The 25,617-nt window shown below is 40.8% G+C and overlaps 1 protein-coding gene across 1 annotated transcript; it reads left to right on the plus strand.

Annotated features, from left to right (window-relative positions):
• Nucleotides 1-3,566: 3,566 nt before the first annotated feature.
• Nucleotides 3,567-25,617, plus strand: hrh1 (histamine receptor H1). Its single transcript, XM_061874611.1, has 2 exons — nt 3,567-3,935; nt 21,782-25,617. The coding sequence occupies exon 2, from the start codon at nt 21,926-21,928 to the stop codon at nt 23,492-23,494; it is 1,569 nt and encodes a 522-aa protein (XP_061730595.1). The 5' UTR covers nt 3,567-3,935; nt 21,782-21,925; the 3' UTR covers nt 23,495-25,617.

Raw genomic sequence — 25,617 nt, forward strand, 5'->3', positions numbered from 1 at the left:
CATAGGCCATTGATGGAACTCCTCCACCCCCTTCGGTCTTGTGCGCCCCGCTCCAGTTGTTGCCATGACAGCCCTTGCGCCTTCATCTTCTGCTCTGTGGTTCTCCTCCAGGTGGCTCTAGGCCTTCCTCTCTTCCGCCTACCTTGCAGGTTCCATGTTATAGCATGTTTCGTGATTGAACTATTGTGTCTACACAGTGTGTGACCAGTCCAGTTCCATTTCCTCCTCCTGATTTGTGTTTCTATTGTTTCTTGTCTAGTGAGGTCCAACAGGTTGGCATTGGAGAAGGTGATAGGATAGCAGATACCTAGGCTATTAGAAAATGAGCAAACTACATAAATAACATCCTGTAACAACCTTATAATTTGTACATTTTTGGAATGTGCAGTTCGATTTTTAAACAAAGAAAACTGTCACGGCCCGGGTGCACCACTGTGTGCATTCATCTGTGCGCTGCGCTGGGCGTACCTCCACTCTGGCTACAGCAGGCAGCTACAATCCATCGGCTCAATCAGCACACCTGTCGCTGATGAGCTTCATCACCTTCTTAAGCCAGTGCAAACCTGGGTTCCGGGCCAGAACGTAGCCACCTGTTCAGTACCGTAAGCCGACTCATCTCGCTCTATGGACCCTCTCTCTCTGTCTGTGTTTTCTCCCCCTCTGTGTTCATTCATCTCGTGTCTGTGTGCCCATGTCGCCTTCCAGCAGCATTCCCTCGGTCCCGCATCACGAGCTGTGTGTCTCATCTCCCCGTATTCCCTCTGGTTCCCTGGCTGCCTCTTGGATCTCGACATCGTGCCTGGACACGGACTTTTGACGCCTCGCTATTGTCCCCGACTTCCTGCCTGTCTCTGGACCTTCAAGCCTGCCTTGACCCTCTTGGACTTCCGCCTCTTGCTCAACACTCCTGGTAACACTCCTCAGTTAATTCGTACACATAGTCACACCATACACATTTTGGATTAGTTTACACACTACATGTTATGGACGGAAGGAGTAGACGGCACAGACACAAGGGTGTGGTATGGTATTAAACTTAAATAATAAAATAATAAACTGGGGTATGGAGTGTGACGAAGCCAAAGGGGTGTATATGTGTGCAACTATGTGTGTAGATTAGCTTCTGAGTGTTGCTGTACTGTTGGGCGAGACGCGGAAGATCAGGGGGGACAACGGCAGAGCTCGAAGGTCATTGAGTCGGTGGGAAGTTGAGGATCATGGGAGGCAATCAGTGTCCAGAGGGAGATCCAGGGAAGGTGAGACGCACAGCTCACTACCAAAGCGACGGAGGATATGTACGCGAACAGAAGGTTATGTTCCGGCGCGGGATAGCAGGTTGAGCAGTCTTATCAAGGCGGGTCTTATCATCAGCTCCAGGTGTGGTGATTGCTGGCGATTGATTGCAGCTGCTTGCAGCCGCCGGTCTGGCGCACGTCTTTCACTCTCTCGAAGCTGCGCAAAGAAGAATGCGCACTGACGGGCGAACGGGGTCGTGTCATTTAATTTCTTATAATATATATATAAAATATAGAGGTAAACAACATCACTGCTGTCTGTCGTCTTCTTCATCTGTACCGTAACAAAAAGAATCTGAAGTTGTCTTTTTTTTTACGTTAAAGTTGTCTTTATCTTTAAGATATGGCCCTCCATCTAAAATGAGTTTGACACCACTGCTCCAACATCAGAGAAGAGAGAGAGAGAGAGAGAGAGAGAGGGAGAGAGAGAGAGAGAGAGAGAGAGAGGCTCAATGCGTTTTGTTTTGTTTTTCTTCCAAAATGTTTGAATAAAAGAAACTGCTGTTCTAAATGTGTCCACTAGATGTCACAATAGCAATTATTTGTATCTTTGTAGATGATGATACATATGTGAAAAAAAAAAAAAACTTTAAAAAAAACTACATGATTTTAGAGCACCAGTTGAAAAAAGATGAGCAAACTACATGAATAACATCCTGTAATTTGGATTTGATGTAATTTGTTTATCTTGATGGATTAACACCAATTAGTTGACTGATGAACATTAAACATAATTTATTCAGAAAGTATAAATAACGACAAATACTGATAGAACACTATTAATCGCAACATGTAAGTGTAAAAAAACAAACAAAAAAAACATAATGATTTGTACATTTTCCAAATGTTTTCAAACAAACAAAAAAAAAAAACAATCTGAGGTTGTCTTTATTTTTAAGTTATCATGCCATGATTTTACCAGTCTGGCCCACTTTGGGGGGAAGATTTTCCTCCATGTGGCCCCCCCATCTAAAAATTAGTTCGACACCCCTGCTCCAACATCAGAAAGAGAGAGAGAGAGAGGGGGGGGGGGGGGGGGGGGTAAATACTATTAATCGTAACATGTAAGTGTAAAAAAAAACGACATTAATGATTTTTTACATTTTCAGAATGTGCTTGTTCTATTTTTAGACGAAGACAACAATCTGAAGTTGTCTTTATTTTTAAGTTATCGTGCCGTGATTTTACCATTCCGGCCCACTTTGGGGGGTAGATTTTTCTCCATGTGGCCCCCCATCTAAAATGAGTTTGACACCCCTGCTCCAACATCAGAGAGAGAGAGAGAGAAAGAGAGAGAGAGAGCGAGAGAGGGGGGGGGGGGGTAAATACTATTAATCGTAACATGTAAGTGTAAAAAAAAACGACATTAATGATTTTTTACATTTTCAGAATGTGCTTGTTCTATTTTTAGACAAAGACAACAATCTGAAGTTGTCTTTATTTTTAAGTTATCGTGCCGTGATTTTACCAGTCCGGCCCACTTTGGGGGGTTGATTTTTCTCCATGTGGCCCCCCATCTAAAATGAGTTTGACCCCCCTGCTCCAACATCAGAGAGAGAGAGAGAGAGAGAGAGAGAGAGAGGAGGGGGGGGGGGGGGGGGGGGTAAATACTATTAATCGTAACATGTAAGTGTAAAAAAAAACGACATTAATGATTTTTTACATTTTCAGAATGTGCTTGTTCTATTTTTAGACGAAGACAACAATCTGAAGTTGTCTTTATTTTTAAGTTATCGTGCCGTGATTTTACCAGTCCGGCCCACTTTGGGGGGTAGATTTTTATCCATGTGGCCCCCCATCTAAAATGAGTTTGACACCCCTGCTCCAACATCAGAGAGAGAGAGAGAGAGAGAGAGAGAGAGAGAGAGAGAGAGAGAGAGAGAGAGAGAGAGAGAGAGAGAGCGCTCAATGCGTTTTGTTTTGTTTTTCTTCCGCGCTTCCCTCCTTGGTCACTCGCTTATTGGTCTGCCGGTGAACTGATGAACAAAAGTCCGGGTAAGACGTGAGCCAATTCTCACTTTACATTGCATGGCAACTGTCTTGAAAAGTGCCGCTTTTATGTATTTATTTATTTTATTTTATTTATTTTTTTCATCCATCACGAACCGCGCGTAAAAGTTGCAGTGCGCCTGCGCGTCGGGCGGCTGGAGGTGCAAAAAAAAGTGTAGGCTCGAAACATTTTCTTAATGATGTCACCCGGGAGTCGTTAGGCGTCCCTAAATGATGCCTGTCTGGAAAAACAAAACAAAAAAAACAACAACAGGACAGGAGAAGGCGCGCGTTAATGCGCTTAATGCTTCCGCCGCTCGGTAATGGCGGGTCATTATTACGCGCGGTAATTAAGACGGGTGCTAATTGTCACATGCGCCATTCCCCCCTCAAAAAACAAAATGTCAGGCCAAGTATTGAATTTTTAATGTTTAGTCACGCAAAGTGCTGACCTTCTAATTGTAAAGTGGCAGCAGGTGTGAAATGAGGTGAATGAAGCCCGCCCCTTGCTGATCCACAGGAGGGGGCTGATGTTCCATAACTGCTGGTGAAAATCCAACCATCCATTTTTTACCGCTTGTCCCTTTTGGGGTCGCTGGAGCCTATCTAGTAGGCGAGGTACACCCTGGACAAGTCTCCTCCTTATCACAGGTTGGTGAAAACATGAATCTATATTTTATGCATGGACTGTAGCAGCCTTGTTGGTGAGGTAAAAAAACAAAAACTAAATCAGAGCAGCAGTTATTGTGTGACTCATGTTCTTGCCTGCATGTATTTTCTTTTTCCAACTCTTGTTCTTATCTGTCAGCTCCCCCTTCACTGCCGTCATTGGTGACTAAGCAGACTGGATGCTCGTACTGTACAGCTCAAAAATGTTGAAAGAGCCATATTGGACCAAAAACACGCAAAAATAAAAACAAATCCACAAAAACTGAAAAGTCTTATAATGAAGGCAACACGTGACGTATAGTGGTCAAAAGTTGACATACACTTGTAAAGAAAATAATGTCCTGGCTGTATTGAGTTTCCAATACTTTCATCAAATTGACAAAGATAAGTAAAGATGTCCGATAATGGCTTTTTTTTTGCCGATATATGATATTGTCCAACTTTTAATTACCGATACCGATATATACAGTCGTGGAATGAACACATTATTATGCGTAATTTTGTTGTGATGCCCGCTCGATGCTTTAAACCAGTGGTCCCCAACCTTTTTGTATCCGCGGACCGGTAAACGCTTAATAATTTGGCCCGCGGCCCGGGTGGGGGCGGGGTCCTTTTTTTTTCTTTTTCTTTTTCTTTTTTTTCTTTGTCATGAAACAGGGACGTTTTTGTCATGAAAAAGGGAGGTGTTTGTGGTTGGTGCACTAATTGTAAGTGTATATTGTGTTTTTTATGTTGATTTAATGAAAAAAAATTGAAAAAATAACTTTTTTATTTTTTATTTTTTTCAAATAAAAATGTCTTCTGCGGCCCGGTACCAATCGGCCTGGTGGTTGGGGACCACTGCTTTAAACAATGTAACAAGGCTTTCCAAAATAAATCAATTCAAGTTATTGAAAAACATGCCAACATTGCACTGCCATTTTTATTATTAAAGTCACAAAGTGCATTTTTTTTTTTTTTTTTACATGCCTCAAAACAGCAGCTTGGAATTTGGGACATGCTCTCCCTGTGAGAGCATGATGAGGTTGAGGTGGGGGGTAGCTGGGGTGATATAATGTAGCGTCCCGGAATAGTAAGTGCTGCAAGGGCTTCTGGGTATTTGTTCTGTTGTGTTTATGTTGTGTTACTCTGCGGATGTTCTCCCGAAATGTGTTTGTCATTCTTGTTTGGTGTGGGTTCACAGTGTGGCGCATATTTGTAACAGCGTTAAAGTTTTTTTTACGGCCACCTTCAGTGTGACCTGTATGACTGTTGACCAAGTATGGTCAACAATGTAACAATGTAACAAGGCTTTCCAAAATAAATAAATTCAAGTTATGGAAAAACATGCCAACATGGCACTGCCATATTTATTATTAAAGTCACAAAGTGCATTTTTTTTTTTTTTACATGCCTCAAAACCGCAGCTTGGAATTTGGGACATGCTCTCCCTGTGAGAGCATGAGGAGGTTGAGGTGGGGAGGTTTTTAAGGTTGAGGTGGGGGTAGCTGGGTGTATAATGTAGCGTCCCGGAAGAATTAGTGCTGCAAGGCGTTCTGGGTATTTGTTCTGTTTTGTTACGGTGCGGATGTTCTCCTGAAATGTGTTTGTCATTCTTGTTTGGTGTGGGTTCACAGTGTGGCGCATATTTGTGACAGCATTAAAGTTTTTTATACGGCCACCCTCAGTGTGACTTGTATGGCTGTTGACCAAGTATGGTCAACAATGTAACAATGTAACAAGGCTTTCCAAAATAAATCAATTCAAGTTATGGAAAAACGTGCCAACATGGCACTGCCATATTTATTATTACACTCACAAAGTGCATTTTTTTTTTTTTTTTTTTTTTTTTTTTTACACTCCTCAAAACAGCAGCTTGGAATTTGGGACATACTCTCCCTGTGAGGGCATGAGGAGGTTGAGGGGGGCAAGGTTAAGGTGGGGGGTAGCGGGGGTGTATATTGTAGCGTCCCGGAAGAGTTAGTGCTGCAAGTGGTTCTGGGTATTTGTTCTGTTTTGTTACGGTGCGGATGTTCTCCCGAAATGTGTTTGTCATTCTTGTTTGGTGTGGGTTCACAGCGTGGCGCATATTTGTAACAGCTTTAAAGTTTTTTTTACAGCCACCCTCAGTGTGACCTGTATGACTGTTGACCAAGTATGGTCAACAATGTAACAATGTAACAAGGCTTTCCAAAATAAATCAATTCAAGTTATGGAAAAACATGCCAACATGGCACTGCCATATTTATTATTACACTCACAAAGTGCTTTTTTTTTTTTTTTTACATGCCTCAAAACTGCAGCTTGGAATTTGGGACATGCTCTCCCTGTGAGAGCATGAGGAGGTTGAGGTGGGGAGGTTTTTAAGGTTGAGGTGGGGGGTAGCGGGGGTGTATATTATAGAGTCCCGGAAGAGTTAGTGCTGCATGGGCTTCTGGGTATTTCTTCTGTTGTGTTTATGTTGTTACGGTGCGGATGTTCTCCCGAAATGTGTTTGTCATTCTTGTTTGGTGTGGGTTCACAGTGTGGCGCATATTTGTAACAACGTTAAAGTTTTTTTTACAGCCACCCTCAGTGTGACCTGTATGACTGTTGACCAAGTATGGTCAACAATGTAACAATGTAACAAGGCTTTCCAAAATAAATCAATTCAAGTTATGGAAAAACATGCCAACATGGCACTGCCATATTTATTATTAAAGTCACAAAGTGCATTTTTTTTTTTTTACATGCCTCAAAACCGCAGCTTGGAATTTGGGACATGCTCTCCCTGTGAGAGCATGAGGAGGTTGAGGTGGGGAGGTTTTTAAGGTTGAGGTGGGGGGTAGCTGGGGTGTATAATGTAGCGTCCCGGAAGAGTTAGTGCTGCAAGGGGTTCTGGGTATTTCTTCTGTTTTGTTACGGTGCGGATGTTCTCCCGAAATGTGTTTGTCATTCTTGTTTGGTGTGGGTTCACAGTGTGGCGCATATTTGTAAACAGCGTTAAAGTTTTTTTTACAGCCACCCTCAGTGTGACCTGTATGACTGTTGACCAAGTATGGTCAACAATGTAACAATGTAACAAGGCTTTCCAAAATAAATCAATTCAAGTTATGGAAAAACATGCCAACATGGCACTGCCATATTTATTATTAAAGTCACAAAGTGCATTTATTTTTAATTTTTTACATGCCTCAAAAAAGCAGCTTGGAATTTGGGACATGCTCTCTCTGTGAGAGCATGAGGAGGTTGAGGGGGGCAAGGTTGAGGTGGGGGGTAGCTGGGGTGTATAATGTAGCGTCCCGGAAGAGTTAGTGTTGCAAGGGCTTGTGGTATTTATTCTGTTGTGTTGATGTGTTACGGTGCGGATGTTCTCCCGAAATGTGTTTGTCATTCTTGTTTGGCGTGGGTTCACAGTGTGGCGCATATTTGTAACAGTGTTAAAGTTTTTTATACGGCCACCGTCAGTGTGACCTGTATGACTGTTGACCAAGTATGCATGGCATTCACTTGTGTGTCTGAAAACCCCTCCATGTTATGTGAATGGCAGTGCCTTAAAGGTTTATTGGCGCTCTGTACTTCTCCCTACGTCTGAGTACACAGCGGCGTTTTAAAAAGTCACACATTTGCTTCTTGAAACCGATGCCGATTATTTCCGCTGTTACATTTGAATGCATTTATCGGCCGATAATATCCGCACTCCGATGTTATCGGACATCTCTAAAGATAAGACCTTTTGAAGGAAAGTTCTGCGGTCAGATGAAACAAAAATATTGCTGTTTGGCCACAATACCCAGCAATATGTTTGGAGGAGAAAAGATGAGGCCTTTAATTCCAGGAACACCAAACCTACCGTTAAGCATGGTGGTGGTAGTATTATGCTCTGGGCCTGTTTTGCTGCCAATGGAACTGGTGTTTTACAGAGAGTAAATTGGACAATGAAAAAGGAGGATTACCTCCAAATTCCTTAGGACAACCTAAAATCATCAGCCCGGGGGTTGGGTCTTGGGTGCAGTTGGGTGTTCCAACAGGACAATGACCCGGAACACACGTCAAAAGTGATAAAGGAATGGCTACTATTAAAGTTTTAGAATGGCTTTCCCAAAGTCCGGACTTAAACGTGTGGACAATGCTGAAGAAACAAGTCCATGTCAGAAAACCAACATATGTAGCTGAACTGCACCAATTTTGTCAAGAGGAGTGGTCAAAAATTCAACCAGAAGCTTGTGGATGGCTACCGAAAGCGCCTTGTTGCAGTGAAACTTGCCAAGGGACATGTAAGCAAATATTAACATTGCTGTATGTATACTTTTGACCCAGCAGATTTGATCACATTTTCAGTAGACTCATAATAAATTCATAAAAGAACCAAACTTCATGATTTTTTTTTTTGGAACCAACAAGTATGTTCTCCAATCACTCAATCACAAAAAAATAAGAGTTGTAGAAATCATTGGAAACTCAAGACAGTCATGAAATTATGTTCTTTACAAGTGTATGTGAATGTGGGGCGGTATAGCTCGGTCGGTAGAGTGGCCGTGCCAGCAACTTGAGGGTTCCCAGTTCGATCCCTGCTTTTGCCATCCTTGTCACTGCCGTTGTGCCCTTGGGCAAGACACTTTACCCACCTGCTCCCAGGTGGGTAACTCAGATATTGGGTTTCCCTATGTAAAGTGCTTTGAGTCACTAGAGAAAAATGCTATATAAATATAATTCACTTGAATAATTTACGACTTTAAGTGTATATTTTACTTATTATAGCCTACTATCAAAATGACTATGTGTTGTAGGCTGAAGCAAATCTTGGTTGACAGAAATTTAATTTAATATTTATTTTACACATTTTTACAACATTAGAAACCATTAGTAAATCAGAGGCTACTCAGAAGGTAAGATAACTCCTGGCAATTACTGACTTTTAATGGCCAAAAGTATAGATGTGTGTGTCCAAGTTAAAGGAAACGGCAGGCTGTCTTCTTTTAATACATTTATTATAATCTTTAACAAATTAGGTAATGTTTCCTGTGGTCTGGAACAAGATGGCGTACAAACAACTATCTGAAAGGCAGCCAATACTACACACAGATAATGTGTCATGAGACATGCAAATATACATTAAATAAAAAGAGAATGCAAGTAAAGGAAATTGAATGATCTCAAATATACCTAAATGTGAGGTATAATGATGCAATATGTACATACAGCTAGCCTGAATAGCATATTAGCACTCCAACAAGTACAATAACGTCAACAAAGCGCACATTTGTACTTTCACGCACAGCATACAACTTTTGGTGGACAAAATGAGACAAAGAAGGAGTGGAAGATTTTACATGTAAACAAACTGTTGTGTCACAGTCCACGCTATGGTGAGTTCAAGAACCGCCAAAATTAGTAGTACATAACGTTGTTTATCAAATACTCACATTAAACATATTAAACAGTGGGCTTTCTAACAATTAGGAAGGTTTGGGTCATGTTTGTCCTCAAACAAAAAACACACTACAGCAAAAACATAATTTTTTACCATTTTCGATAATTTAAAAAAAAAAATGCTACACTAGGGGGGCACTAAAGAGCTGCATGGTTTAAATGTGACCTATATCAGACTCCACTGTAAATGCGCACAGGCCCCAGTGTGGCTTCGACATCCCTTGCATGCATGTTTGATTAGGTGAAAAGTTGAGTAGATTTCGTAAATGAAGGAAGTTGCTACTACTAGTATAAAATAAAATTTGCCACACCTTAAAAAAAAATATTTTTTTTGTGAAAATAAATTAAAGTAAGATAATTATATATATATATATATATATATATATATATATATATATATATATATATATATATATATATATATAATTATCTTACTTTAATTTATTTTCACAAAAAAAATGTTTTTTTTGTGAAAATAAATTAAAGTAAGATAATTATATATATATATATATATATATATATATATATATATGTATGTATGTGTGGGAAAAATCGATTTCGAATACGAATCGAATCGTTTACGTTGCGCGATTCAGAATTGATTCTCATTTTTAAAAAATAGTTTGTTTGTTTTTTTATTTTAAATGTTTTTTTTTTAATCAATCCAACAAACCACTACACAGCAATACCATAACAATGCAATCCAATTCCAAAACCAAACCTGACCCAGCAACACTCAGAACTGCAATAAACAGAGCAATTGAGAGGAGACACAAACACGACACAGAACAAACCAAAAGTAGTGAAACAAAAATTTATTTTATCAACAACAGTATCAATATTAATTATAATTTCAGCGTAGCAGTGATTCAAAAATCCCTCATTGACATTATCATTAGACATTTATAAAAATAACAAAAAATAACAATAATGTCACAGTGGCTTACACTTGCATTGCATCTCATAAGCTTGACAACACACTGTGTCCAATGTTTCCACAAAGATAAAATAAGTCATATTTTTGGTTCGTTTAATATTCAAAACAAATTAACATTATTGCAATCAGTTAATAAAACATTGTACTTTACAATTATTGAAGCTTTTTTTTTTTTTAACTCTACTACTTGTCACACCTATGGATCTTGTTTTGTCATGTTATGTTTTTGTTTTTGGACTCTTGTTTCCCGTTTTACACTTCCTGGTTTTGTTTATCCATAGTAACCCATTAGTTTCCACCTGGTCTCCAAGTCACGCCCAGCCCTCAGTCCCACACCTGTTTCTAATCATCATAGCTGCTATTTATATCATTCTGTTTCTGTCCTCGTCCTGTGAACTTTGCTATTTGCATTCTGCTTCATGCCTTCACGCACCCTCAATTACCTTGGTATCCATGCCCCTTGTACCTGTCACAGTAAGTTTTTTTTGTGTAAGTTATTTACAGTTTTGCCACAGTGCAAGTTTAAGTTAGTTCATTGTCTTTCATGCCATCGAGCAGTTGTTTTGTTTTCCTGATTGTATTTTTGTAGCCACGTTTTATACCTCTTTGTGAGCGCCCTTAGTTTGTTTATTTTTGTGTTTAGAATTCCAAATAAACATGTGCCTTAATTCACGCCTGGCTCGTCCTGTAATCCCGCTGCGTCGAAGGAGCACACTCAATCCTAGTCCAAACCTGACACTACTATGCTAGCATGTCAGCAGACTGGGGTAGATCCTGCTGAAATCCTATGTATTGAATGAATACAGAATCCTTTTGAATCGAAAAAATATCGTTTTTGAATCGAGAATCGAATCGAATCGAAAAAATCAATATATTATCGAATCGTGACCCCAAGAATCGATATTGAATCCAATTGTGGAACACCCAAAGATTCACAGCCCTAATATATAGGTAAAACGTACCAAATAAATGAACTGAACTGACCTGAACTGAATGTTCATTGCTTTGCTAATGAACTTGTATCTAGGTCTGTTTTGCGTATGCAAATAAGTAAATGTGAAATGCATAAATTAGAAAACAAATTAGCATTTCTGCATTAGCAGATGCAGTCAACTTTGTATACAGTTGCTTAGAAATACTTACATTGGCCAGAGATGTTATTTGGAGGGTTGTATTTAACGTGCTGAAAAAAGTAGCACTTGTAAAAGCTGTTAAATCTTTTAATTCCACACACGTACAGGCTGTCTACCCTGAGGCGTAGTTCATGATGCTCATTTGAAACGATAATCTCTAATAACTAAAAAAAAAAGTGTGGCAGCACAATCCATAATTTTAACTGCACAAACCAGGAAAAACCACACGGACGAACGAGACCATTGTGGTATGTTATGAACACAAATTAGACCGTATCATGTTAAAAATAATTTCTGGTTGACTGGTGGTGATGTCATTTCCAGACATCCATCCATCCATTTTCTACCGCTTATTCCCTTTCGGGGTCGCGGGGGGCGCTGGCGCCTATCTCAGCTACAATCGGGCGGAAGGCGGGGTACACCCTGGACAAGTCGCCACCTCATCGCAGGGCCAACACAGATAGACAGACAACATTCACACACTAGGGCCAATTTAGTGTTGCCAATCAACCTATCCCCAGGTGCATGTCTTTGGAAGTGGGAGGAAGCCGGAGTACCCGGAGGGAACCCACGCATTCACGGGGAGAACATGCAAACTCCACACAGAAAGATCCTGAGCCTGGATTTGAACCCAGGACTGCAGGACCTTCGTATTGTGAGGCAGACGCACTAACCCCTCTGCCACCGTGAAGCCCCATTTCCAGACACGTCAATCTGTAAAAACTCAAAAAGCGTAAAAACACAATCGATTATTTCACTTTCACAAACCATCAAAAACGAATAAGACCGGTTTAGTACAAAACCCAAAACCAGTGAAATTGGCACCTGGTGTTAATGATAAATAAAAACAGAATGCAATGATTTGCAAATCCTTTTCAACCTATACTCAAATGAATAGACTGCAAAGACAAGATATTTAATGTTCGAACTGGTAAACTGTTATTTTTTGCAAATTTTAGCTCACGTGGAATTTTATGCCTGCAACATGTTTGAAAAAAGCTGGCACAAGTGACAAAAAAAGAAGAATGCTCATCAAACACTTATTGAGAACATCCCACAAGTAAACGGGCTAATTGGGAACAGGTGGGTGCCATAAAAGCAGCTTCCATGAAATGCTCAGTCATTCACAAACAAGGATGGGGCGAGGGTCACCACTTTGTGAACAAATGCAAGAGCAAATAGTCGAACAGTTAATGAACAACATTTCTCAACGAGCTTTTGCATGGAATTTAGGGATTTCCCCATCTACGGTCCGTAATATTATCAAAAGGTTTAGAGAATTTGGAGAAATCACTGCACGTAAGCGATGATATTACGGACCTTCGATCCCACAGGCGGTACTGCGTCAAAAAGCAACATCAGTGTTTAAAGGATATCACCACACGGGCTCAAGAACACTTCAGGAATCCACTGTCAGTAACTACAGTTGGTCGCTACATCTGTAAGTGCAAGTTAAAACTCCGCTATGCAAAGCCAAAGCCATTTATCAACAACACCCAATGTCAACTTCTTTGCAATGTGTTGCTACCATTAAATTTTAAGTTATTGATTATTTGCACAAAAAAAAAAAAGTTTCTCAGTTCAGTTAAATATATTGTCTTTGCAGTCTATTTAATTGAATATAGGTTGAAAAGGATTTGCAAATCATTGTATATTGTTTTTGTTTATCATTTACACAATGTGTATAATTTGGAAGACAAATTAGACTATTTTGGGCATAAAATTATACCAGTTGGCTGGTGATATCATTTCCAAAAACAATATTCTGTAATATCTCCAAAAGTATAGCAGCAAAAACGATCATTTTAACTGCACACACCAGCACAAACGTAGCACAAACAAATCTGACTATTTTAACAGAGTTTTGTGCAGTGTTGTGTGTGCGGGGGTTGGGAGGCAGTTTCACGATGACCTCACTTCCGGAAAATTCTGGACGTTAATGACTCGAAAACGAAAGCATCCCAATCGATATTTTTCACTGTACAAACGAGCACAATTTAGCACGAACGAATGAGACACGTTTGGGGAGATGTTGACGTAGTCGGGGGACTTTTTAAGAATAATAACCAAATAATAACATAAAAACCATAAAACGCTAACAACCTAAAAACTATGATTGTTGGATAAAAAAAAAATCCTAGCACAAACTAATGAAACTATTTTGGTTTAATTTAGACTTAATTTGGAGAATGTGGTGGCCTGGCTAACCTTTGATTGACCTGTAAAATAAATGTTAATAACTCCGAAAGGAAAGCAACACAAACAACCATTTTAATGACACAAACCCCGACCCATCAGGAGCAAGGTTGAAGTGTCTTGCTCAAGGACACGACGGACGTGAAGAGGTTGGTAGAAAGTGGGGATCGAACCAGGAACCCTCAGGTTGCTGGCACGGTCACTCTCCCAACCGCGCCACGCCGTCCCCAGAGACAAGGCGGTGGAGGTGGGTTGGTTCCATCCATTTTCTACCGCTTATTCCCTTTGGGGTCGCGGGGGGCGCTGGTGCTTATCTCAGCTACAATCGGGCGGAAGGCAGTGTACACCCCGGACAAGTCGCCACCTCATCTGATCAACTATAAAACGTTTTAGCAGCACAAACCTGCAGAATCGCAACATAAACAAATGAGGCAGGTTTGGGGAGCGTGACCGAGTATTTCCATGACTCTATGGAGCACAGGTGTCAAACTCAAGGCCTGGGGGGCCAGATCTGGCCCGCCACATCAATTTTTGTGGCCCCCGAAAAGGTGGAAATAATATTTGTTAATAAAGTACCTCTTATTTTCTTAATTAACGTATCACACAAATAAATGTACTGTGTGCAATTGCATATATTTACACTTTAATCATCTCTAATAATAAAGCAACATGTTATATACACATATGTGCATTTCAAAACAATGTTTTTGTTCCAATGAAGATAAATATTTAAAAATCTGCTGGAGTTTTTAATCCAACAAATTGATCATGCACAAATTTTAAAACTTTGTTTCACAGTCAAATCCACTTTCGTACTGTTATTTAATACAGAGTAACAATGCATTATAAAAACACAACAACTGTAGATTTTACAGTGTAAAAAACTAGCATGGATTTTTTCGTTAAAAAAAACAGTGGTACCGTTTTTCCATTCCATTTAATTTAATTCCATTTATTTATTTATTTTATATGCTGTTGAAAAAAAATTACTTAGCTGCCAGATTTTAACAGTACAATCTAAAGATGTGGTTTTGTACAGTCTACATAAAGACATGATAATCAAATACATAGACAATTATACACATGTTTTATATATACTGCCAGACATGGACTTGGACTTGGATTGTTTCTTCTTTGCAAAGGATAGTTGGCACGAGCCAGACGTGAATGTGAGTACATGTTGATTTATTACTAAACGAAACAAAGTACAACAAAGGGCGCGCACACGGGTGGAAAACAAACTTGGCTAATGAAAAAACAAATGACTAGCACAAAGGCTGCAGACTATAAACGTGAAACACAAAAACTTGCACTGTGGCATAAATGACTAAACTTACGTGGCGTGGAAAAAACGAACAGCATCGGTATGGCATGAAGGAGTTGAGGGATAGGTAGGCGGGTGGAAATGTGGGAAGTTGCCGGACTGACTACCTGGTAACTGTGGCTTAAATAATAACTGTGATCATCACTAACAGGTGTGAGGGCTGAGGACAGGGGCGTGACTTGAGGGCAAGGTGAAAATCAGTGAGTTGGCATGGAGACGAAAACAAACCAGGAAGTGCAAAACAGAACTGAGTGTCCAAAAAACAAAACATAACATGACCAAAACAAAACATGATCCATAGGCGTGACATATACACATTTATATTCACACTGTATATTATTCACTGTTAAAAGCGGCCCTCAATGAAAACAAGTTTGACAAGCCTGCTATAGTAAATACAATCATCTACAGTAGAACCCACTCAAGGCTACAATTTTGGGAGAAACGAGTGTAATGGTGACTATGTGGGTGTTATTTCATGTTTAGAGAGCTCTAACGATGTTGAAAACAACATATTCATAGCCCATAGTCATTTGGAAGCAGTTATGCTCTAACTATGAATATGTTCATTCATCCATCCATTTCCTACCGCTTGTCCCTCTCGCCAGGGAGCTGGAGCCTATCCCAGCTGCATTCAGGCGGAAGGCGGGGTACACCCTGGAAAAGTCGCCACCTCATTACAGGGTGAACACAGACAACAACTTTACAAGGTCTGCTGTCATTGGGATACCGACTGCTAGGATTCTCAGATACAAAACCCAAAACCGGTGAAGTTGGCACATTGTATAAATGGTAAATAAAAACAGAATACAATGATTTGCAAATCCTTTTAAACCTATATTCAATTGAATAGACTGCAAAGACAAGTTACTTAATGTTCGAACTGGTAAACTTTAGTTATTTTGTGCATATATTAGCTCATTTGGTATTTGATGCCTGCAAAGTGTCACAAGTGGCAAAAAAGACTGAGAAAGTTGAGGAATGCTCATCAAACACTTATTTGGAACATCGCACAGGTGAACAGGTTAATTGGGAACAGGTGGGTGCCATGATTGGCTATAAAAGCAGCTTACATTGAATGTTCAGTCATTCACAAACAAGAATGGGGCGAGGGTGAACAAATGCGTGAGCAAATTGTCCAACAGTTTAAGAACAACATTTATCAATGAGCTATCGCTAGGAATTTGGGGATTTCACCATTAATGGTCCGAAATATCATCAAAAGGTTCAGAGAATTTGGAGAAATCACTGCACATAAGCGATTATATTACGGACCTTCTATCCCTCAGGTGGTACTGCATCAAAAAGCGACATCAGTGTGTAAAGGATATCACTCCATGGGCTCAGGAACTCTTCATAAAACCACTGTCAGTAATTACATTTTGTCGATGCATCTGTAAGTGCAAGTTAAAACTGTACTATGCAAAGCGAAATCCATTTATCAACAACACCCAGAAACACCGCCGGCTTCGCTAGGCTCAAGCTCATCTAAGATGGACTGATGCAAAGTGTAAAAGTGTTCTGTGGTCTGACGAGTCCACATTTCAATTTGTTTTTGGAAACTGTGGACGTCGTCTCCTCCGGAACAAAGAGGAAAAAAAAACATACGGACGGGTATAGGCGTAAAGTTCAAAAGCCAGCATCTGTGAGGGTATTGGGGTGTATTAGTACCCAAGGCATGGGTAACTTACACATCTGTGAAGGCACCAATAATGCTGAAAGGTACATACAGGTTTTGGAACAACATATGTTGCCATCCAAGGAACGCTATCATGGGACGCCCCTGCTTATTTCAGCAAGATAATACCAAGCCACATGTTAGACCTGTCTCCCATTGAAAATTTGTGGCACATTATGAAGCCTAAAATACCACAACAGAGACCCTTTACTGTGGAACAACTTAAGCTGTACATTAAGAAAGAATAGGAAAAAATTGCACCTGAAAAGCTTCAAAAATTGGTCTCCTCAATTCTCAAAGGTTTACTAAGAGTTGTTAAAAGGAAAGGCCATGTATCAGTGGTAAAAATGTCCCTGTGCCAACTTTTTTGCAGTGTGTTGCTGCCATTAAATTGGAAGTTAACAATTATTTGCACAAATTCTATCAGACTTTAGAGACAAGCATTTCCAAAAAGGTCAAATGACACACACCCGTTCATAAAAGCATTTTCCAGAAACAGACACGCACACACACACCTGCCTCCATAGCAACAGTAATTTCCTATTTCCATCTCCTTTCTGAGGAATCAATAAATCACAGTCAGGACAGGAGCATCTCCATTCAAGCTCCTGATGGGGATGATAGTTGTGTTATGAGGCGTCCTGCTGCGTGATGGAAATTCACACACACGCTGCGCCGTGTAAAATTAATCGAACCCGAATAGATTCCGTCTCTCATACTTAAACACTACATCAGTGGCTCGATATCACAGTTTTTCCGCTGATGGGATTTGCCACCTTCTCCCCTCTTTATGAGTGTTGAGGGAAGCCAGCTGGACAGTGAAATATCATATGCAAGGGAGTCAGTCCAAACTTTTAGTTGAAATCTCGCCGGAAATCGTGTTTACATTTCTTGATAGATTATACATCCCTGCCCGGACATTCTCGGAAGCAAAGAAAAAGCACTAATATTTAAACCTCGCCTGGTTCTACCGCCCCCACAAACAACATGATTCATGTCGACTCTTTCTCCCTTAGTAAGTAAACAAAAGTTCCGGCTGTCTCCGAAGCTTCAACCTTCGCCATGGTTACCTTCCTCACAAGCATTAAAGTTAAAATGATTGATGAAACTACGGCTGGGCGATATTACCTTTTATTAATATGTCAATATTTTTAGGCCATGTCACGATACACGATATATATCTCCATATTTTGCTTTAGCCTTGAATGAACACTTGATGCATACCGTCTTTCCTTGAATAGCCACCGGGCATGTAATATGCGCCTGCCTTGAATCACTGCCGGGTCAAACTCGCTCCCCAAATTTATTAGCGCATGCTTAGTTTTACCGCCGGGTCAAATTCGTGACGTCACAAGTGACGCTTCCCCTGTCGTCATTTTCAAAATGATGGTTGTGATATAAACAACTTTAACACTCTTACTAATATGTGCCACACTCTGTGAACCCACACCAAACATATTTCGGGCGAACATCGGCTCTGTAACACATTATAAACGCAACATAAGAATTACCCACAATACCATGTATCCATGACTCTTGGCTATATTATACACCCCGCTAGCGCCAACCACCCCCCCACCCCCCTGTGTGCGTGGGTTGAGGTGGGGGTGGGGGGTATAATATAGCCAAGAGTCATGGATGGAGGGCATTGTGGGTAATTCTTATGTTGCGTTTATAATGTGTTACAGAGCCGATGTTCTCCGGAAATGTGTTTGGTGTGGGTTCACACAGTGTGGCACATATTAGTAAGAGTGTTAAAGTTGTTTATATCATCAGTGTAAAAGTTATGGCTGTTGACCAAGTATACATTGCAATCTCGTAGGAGAAGCAGCGAAATGCATGCGTCTGGCCGCACGCAGATAGCGTTGTGTAAAGGCGGTCGCGATGTTGTAGAGCAGTGGTCCCCAACCACCGGCCGCAAAATAATTGTTTGTTTGTTTTCTGTTTTTTTATCACACTCAATTTTTACTGCATGCCATTGGTAAGCGCAGGAGTGAGAAGAAGTTTTAAATTAATTAGCGCCCCGGCGGCTATTCAAGGAAATTCGGTATGTCAAATTTTGTGGTCACGTTCTGTTTGGTTTTGGACTCTGTGACGGACTCAAGCCATCGTGCGGGTTCCATGGACTACCAAGGAAGGACATTGCTCGCAGGTGTAGACTACTTTATTTTTAAAATACACTTTAGTGCAGATCGGGTCGCTTTTCCGCTCCTTCCTTCTCCACTGTTCGCTCTTTGGTCCACTTTTTCAGTCGGCCGCGTCTTCGTCCGCCTCTTGCTCTCCGTCTCTCATGCGCTTCATGTGCTGCGGGCTCTCCAACTCCTTCTGCCCCGTTCTCTCCTCCTTTTCCCCTTTTATACATCGTTAGGAGATACATTAATTGTGTCCAGGTGCGTGATCCACGCACCTGATCTCGCTTGTGGCGTCGCTCCTGGCACACCCCGCCTCGCCGCTCGCTCGCATTCTCTGCCTCCTCTGCCTACTCCAGCGTGCCCTGCCGCTCTGTCGGACCGCCGGCTCCGCCTCTCCACAGACTCATTGTGCACTCTTGTTTTTGTCACCATGACAACTCATTAGTTTCACCTGTTATGTGTTCACGACTCACGCACCTAATTCAGTTGGACTCATGCATCTGTTAGTCACCACAGCACTATTTAAGCCTGCAGTGGCCAGGCAGTCAGCCTGGTGACATCACCCTAAACACACCCTTGTTATTCATGCTGATGATCCATGCTCTTTGTTCATTCCAAGTACGTTTTCGTTAGTCATGCAATAGTTTGCAAGTTTTGTTTTATGTCCAGAATTTAGCGTTACAGTGATAGTTTTTGGTGTCATAGCCAAGTTTTGTACCTCCGCTGAGTGCGCATCTTGTTTATACACTTTGTTTTTGGTTTGGTACTTTTGAGTGATTAATTAAAAGATGTCAGTACCTTCACGTCGATTTGCACCACGGAAAACAAACCGCACCAATGTCCACGTCATGACAGCATATCATCACAGCAGTACAATGATGCGATGTGTTTACATTAAAAAATTCCTGTTCATACTTCATTAATATATGCTTATTTTAAACTTTCATGCAGAGAAGGAAATCACAACTAAGTCAATTTACCAAAAGTGTATTTCTTAAAAAATTATAAAACAGTGACACAAACATTCATGTCATTTCTAAAACAAAGTACAAGATTGTCAGAGACATTTTAAAACAAGCTATGAGTGCACTTTTGTGCATGATGTCACTAAGATGACGAATCAAAACAACAATAAATTAAATTGCACTTTCTGTACAGAACGCCACGACAATAGTTTAAAACAAACATAGTGCACTTTTGTGCATGATGTCACACAAAATATTTCAATAAGTGTCAAATAAAAAAATAGCTGCATAATAGAAAATCAAATAGTGTATGTTCTTCGCTATGTGGTAGGTCCATGCGGACGTTATTTCCTTAAGGTTGTTGACTATTATTTTCATACGGTGTTGATCTGGAAATAGTTGCTTTGGCATTTTGTTGTTGTGGCACCGAACAGAGATGTTGACATGCAGAGTTTCAAGCACTCCTAATTCTCTAGCGCAGGTGTAGGGAACCTATATATATATATGTATATATATATATATATATATATATATATATATATATATATATATATATATATATATATATATATATATATATATATATATATATATACATACAGTGGGGCAAAAAAGTATTTAGTTCTCCCACTTAAAATGATGACAGAGGTCTGTAATTTTCATCATAGGTACACTTCAACTGTGAGAGACAGAATGTGAAAAAAATCCAGGAATTCACATTGTATGAATTTTAAGGAATTTACTTGTAAATTATGGTGGAAAATAAGTATTTGGTCAACCATTCAAAGCTCTCACTGATGGAAGGAGGTTTTGGCTCAAAATCTCACGATACATGGCCCCATTCTTTCTTTCCTTAACACGGATCAATCGTCCCTTAGCAGAAAAACAGCCCCAAAGCATGATGTTTCCACCCCCATGCTTCACAGTAGGTATGGTGTTCTTGGGATGCAACTCAGTATTCTTCTTCCTCCAAACAGGACGAGTTGAGTTTATACCAAAAAGTTCTATTTTGGTTTCATCTGACCACATGACATTCTCCCAATCCTCTGCTGTATCATCCATGTATCTATTTTGGTATAAACTCAACCCGTCGTGTTTGGAGGAACAAGAATCCTGAGTTGCATCCCGAGAACACCATACCTACTGTGAAGCATGGGGGTGGAAACATCATGCTTTGGGGCTGTTTTTCTGCTAAGGGGACAGGACGATTGATCCGTGTTAAGGAAAAAATGAATGGGGCCATGTATCGTGAGATTTTGAGTCAAAACCTCCTTCTATCGGTGAGAGCTTTGAATAGTTGACCAAATACCTATTTTCCACTATAATTTACAAATAAATTCTTTAAAATTCCTACAATGTGAATTCCTGGATTTTTTTTCTCACATTCTGTCTCTCACAGTTGAAGTGTACCTATGATGAAAATTACAGACCTCTGTCATCATTTAAAGTGGGAGAACTTGCACAATCGGTGGCTGACTAAATAATTTTTTGGCCCACTGTACATAAATATATATATACATACCACATAAGATTACCTGGATAGTGGAAGTTTGTGGCCATAAACTGAGAAATTGGTCAACTTTGACATTCAAATGTGAGATATAGCGAGAAATACATGAAAAGGCCCTCGTTAGCACCCACCTTTTATAATTAATTCTACATTCAACCAGGAAGATTTGAACACCACCCCCCCCCCTTTTATAATTAATTCTACATTCAACCAGGAAGATGTGAACACCCCCCCCCCCCCCCCCACCACCCCCACGGATCGCCTTACCCGGAACATGGTATCTGGGTATATAGATGGTCGGCCCTGCCTGTATTCTGGAGACATGCAGCTTTGAGACAGAACCTCATGCAAAAGTTTGTTAGCAAGTTAGCAAAGAACAGAAGAGGACCCATTGTGCTAACTTAACAATATCGGTCAAATTGCAACTTACCAATTGTTATAGACATGATAAAAAGAAATAAGGTCTTACGTTCAGGGTTGTCCTATTTTCGGATCAATGGACAGATAAACGAAGAGAACAATATTGCCAACCTTTTAACACGTTTTCTCTTTTGTTTTCCAGATGAAACCAGGCGAGATTGTTCGAATCAATGGACTAGACAGAGTATAACCTTTTGATTGCTACCTGATCAGAACCTATTTATCCACACTCTTGGGCCCCACTGCTGTGTTTACCAGCATGGGACTGGATTGATAGGCTCCGAGGATGGAATCTGCTGTGTCCCTCTCCACGGTCCATCTACACCTTAACACAAACATTTACGACAACGACAGCAGCCTCTGCACGGGCCGAGGCGTCCACCCGCATTACCCCAACGCTGTCCACGGCAGACCCCACAGCGCCCTGCTGGGTATCTCTCTGGGCTTCCTCTCCCTGCTCACCATCTTAATGAACATGCTGGTTCTTTACGCTGTAAAGAAAGAGAAAAGCTTACACACGGTGGGGAACCTCTACGTTGTTAGTTTATCTGTGGCCGATTTGATCGTCGGCACCACGGTGATGCCGCTAAATCTGGTGTACCTGCTGGAGGACGAGTGGAAGCTGGGCAGGGCCGTCTGTCAGTTTTGGCTGATTATGGATTATGTCGCCAGCACCGCGTCAATTTTCAGTTTGTTTATTCTCTGTTTGGATCGGTACCGCTCTGTAAGACAGCCGCTCAAATACCTAAAGTATCGAACACGGGGGAAAGCGAGCATGATGATATCTGGGGCCTGGTTGCTGTCGATGACGTGGATTGTTCCTATTTTGGGATGGAGGTCTTTCACCCGTGTAGAACTGAAACCCGAGGAGGAAAACAAGTGCGACACGGATTTCCGCTTCGTCACGTGGTTCAAAGTTATTACAGCGGTCTTGAATTTTTACGTACCTTCAGTTTTGATGCTTTGGTTTTACACTCACATCTACTTGGCAGTGAGGCAACACCTCAAAGACCGAGAGAGGATCATCCATCCGGTGGATTCATTCGTGGAAAATGTGAACGGGCAGAATGCTCAGACATTAAATGCCTCCAAGTCGCCCGAAATGGAATGTGCGGCTCCGATAAAACTGTTAAAAAGGCAGCTTGACCAGAAGCTTCTAGACCAGACGTACTCCCTGGAGGAGTTTGAGAAGGCCAAAAGTGCCCTTTCCAGATCTCACAGAAAAATCGGTGCTCAATGTCCGGAGCCGACAAACCATCTCGCAATGTCGACCAAACCAGGAAAGGGCTCCTTATCCTCTGAGGAGAAGAACCAAGAAGCTGTTCCTCTCAGTCCACCTTCCTTACCAGCAGAAAATGTAATTTCAGAAACGAACAATGAATCGTCTTTGAATGAATGCTACGTCACAGTGCCAAACTCGGTTGTTGGCGTCTGCGACGTCAATCAGGTGCAGAGGTATACATCCGTGGCCTACAACGCCTACGACCCCAGTCAAACTGTACTGTGGTCCGCCTCCGCCGACAACCTGGACGAGCCAAACGAGGTGACTCTGAGACAAACCTGGCAACGCTTCGTGGAACACTCCAGAGAAAGGCTTCAAAGTCTGAGGATCCACAAGGAGCATAAGGCAGCCAGGCAGTTGGGCTTCATCATCGCAGCGTTCCTGCTGTGTTGGATTCCGTACTTCATAGCCTTCATGGTGATGGCGTTCTGCAGGGAGTGCGTGCACCACGACCTCCACATGTTCACCATATGGCTCGGCTACTTCAACTCCACCCTCAACCCTTTCATATACCCGCTCTGTAATAGGAATTTTAAACGAGTCTTCAAGAATATTCTGCACATTAACTTGTGACAGTGGTTTCAGCATATCTGCTAAGTTCCTGTCTTGAGACTTTTATACCCTTTTTGGGAAAAGGGTGTCACCCGCAGCTATCTGCTAGTGTCTGACGGCACATTCTAGCAACACATTTGAACAAAAACACTATCAAATAACAAAAAGACTCAACCTAACATGGAGAAGTTCAGGATGGGCCATTCCACAAAATCGGTGCCATTTACCTGTTGTAACTCACTTAAAATAATGTATTTTTTAAATCTGCTACATTGAACTACTCCAAAACGTGTATTGGCCCATTCAAGGCAACTTTATTTCATTTCTCTACAAGGTTTCTAAGCCAAAGATAACTAATTCGAGTAACATGAGTGAGAGTTTTTACTAGAGAATTAGTATGTTAAAACTTTGGGCCTGATTTACTAAAGGTTTGCGTGTACTAGGGTTGTACGGTATACCGGTGTTAGTATAGTGCCGCGATACTAATGAATCATATTCTTTACTGTAAAGTACCGGTCTCCTCATTGCTGGTTTACAAGCAGAGGAGCATGTTCGGCAGCGCACAACCACGGAGTACTTACTAGCAGAGACAATGTGTAGACAGAAAAAGGAGAACGGACGCATTTTGGCTTAAAAACTAACGATAAAGGTGAAGTTATAACACTGAAACGCTCTCAGGAAGAGGTGCTTTAAGTTATACGGCTAGAGTTCAGCCGCAGTCGGAAGTTTTTTGGCTACATCGAAATCACTAATCCTCGCCTCCATGGCGACAGATAAAGTAAGTTTCTTACAAGAATCATCCCTGCAGGACGAGGGATAGCTAAACATGCTTCACTACACACCGTAGCTCACCGGCATCACAATGTAAACAAACGCCATTGATGGATCTGGAACTAACATCCGCTGTAAAGATACCAAGTATAGGAGCGTATCTAGTCCATACTACTATGATTACATCGATATTTTTTGGCATCACATCTTCTTTTGTTTTTTATTTAGTTATTCATATTATGTTGTGGCGACTTGTCCAGGGTGTACCCTGCCTTCCGCCCGATTGTAGCTGAGATAGGCGCCAGCGCCCCCTGCGAGCCCGAAAGGGAATAAGCGGTAGAAAATGGATGGATGGGATGGATGTTTATAAACTCAGGAAATACGTCCGTGAACACATGAGGACTTTGAATATGACCAATGTATGATCCTGTAACTACTTGGAATCGGATTGATGCCCAAATTGGTGGTATCATCCAAAACTAATGTATAGTATCAAACAACAGAAAAATAAATAATTATTACATTTTAACAAAAGTGTAGATAGAGCATATTAAAAGAGAACGTAAGCAGATATTAACAGTAAATGAACAAGTAGATTAATAATTCATTTTCTACCACTTGTTCTTAATAATTTTAACAAAATAATAGAACGGAAAATGACACAATATGTTACTGTATATGTCAGCAGCTAAATTAGGAGCCTTTGCTTGCTTACTTACTACTAAAACACAAGTTGTCTTGTATGTTCACTACTTTATTGAAGGAAAAACTCGGAATAAGAAACATTTTTAAAGTACCCTAACAACATTTATGTTAAAATAAAGCTAATAATGCAATTTTTTGTGATCCCCTTTATTCAGATAAGTATCGAAAAGAGGGTATTTGTATCGGGACAACACTAGCGTGTACTAAAACACGTGCAAACTCCACAGCCCACGCAAAACTAATCTAATAAACTTCTGCAAGGTGGACTCCGCCTGTTGTGTGTTCAAAATATAAAGAACGCAATTCATTTTGCTTCTTGTATTCATTAACATGCGAAACCTTTGATCTTTAGAACGCCCACAACACTGGGAGGTGAAAATGCAAACATATTAAACAGCACACGCAATGTGATTAATCACCACTCAGCACTATTTCGCGTTTTATTTGCCATGTCTAAAAAATACGTGCAACCTGACAGTTACGCAGGATCGGTGCAAAAGAAAACCCTCCGTCCTACATGTGTGTCAACACTCAACCAATTTGGACTGTAAGAATAACATAAATATTAGACATATTGTCTATTCAGCAACATCCTTTTATAATTGTAAAGCTGCTGGATGACTTTAGGGGCTGATGAAAACCAATTCAATTGATGGGTTTTGGTGTTT

The sequence above is a fragment of the Nerophis ophidion genome, linkage group LG02, assembly GCF_033978795.1.
Source record: "Nerophis ophidion isolate RoL-2023_Sa linkage group LG02, RoL_Noph_v1.0, whole genome shotgun sequence".
Classification (NCBI taxonomy): Eukaryota; Metazoa; Chordata; class Actinopteri; order Syngnathiformes; family Syngnathidae; genus Nerophis; species Nerophis ophidion.

Bases quoted from the DNA above. Each gene is read 5' to 3' on its own strand.
- hrh1 (XM_061874611.1), top strand. From the start codon at position 21,926: ATGGAATCTGCTGTGTCCCTCTCCACGGTCCATCTACACCTTAACACA.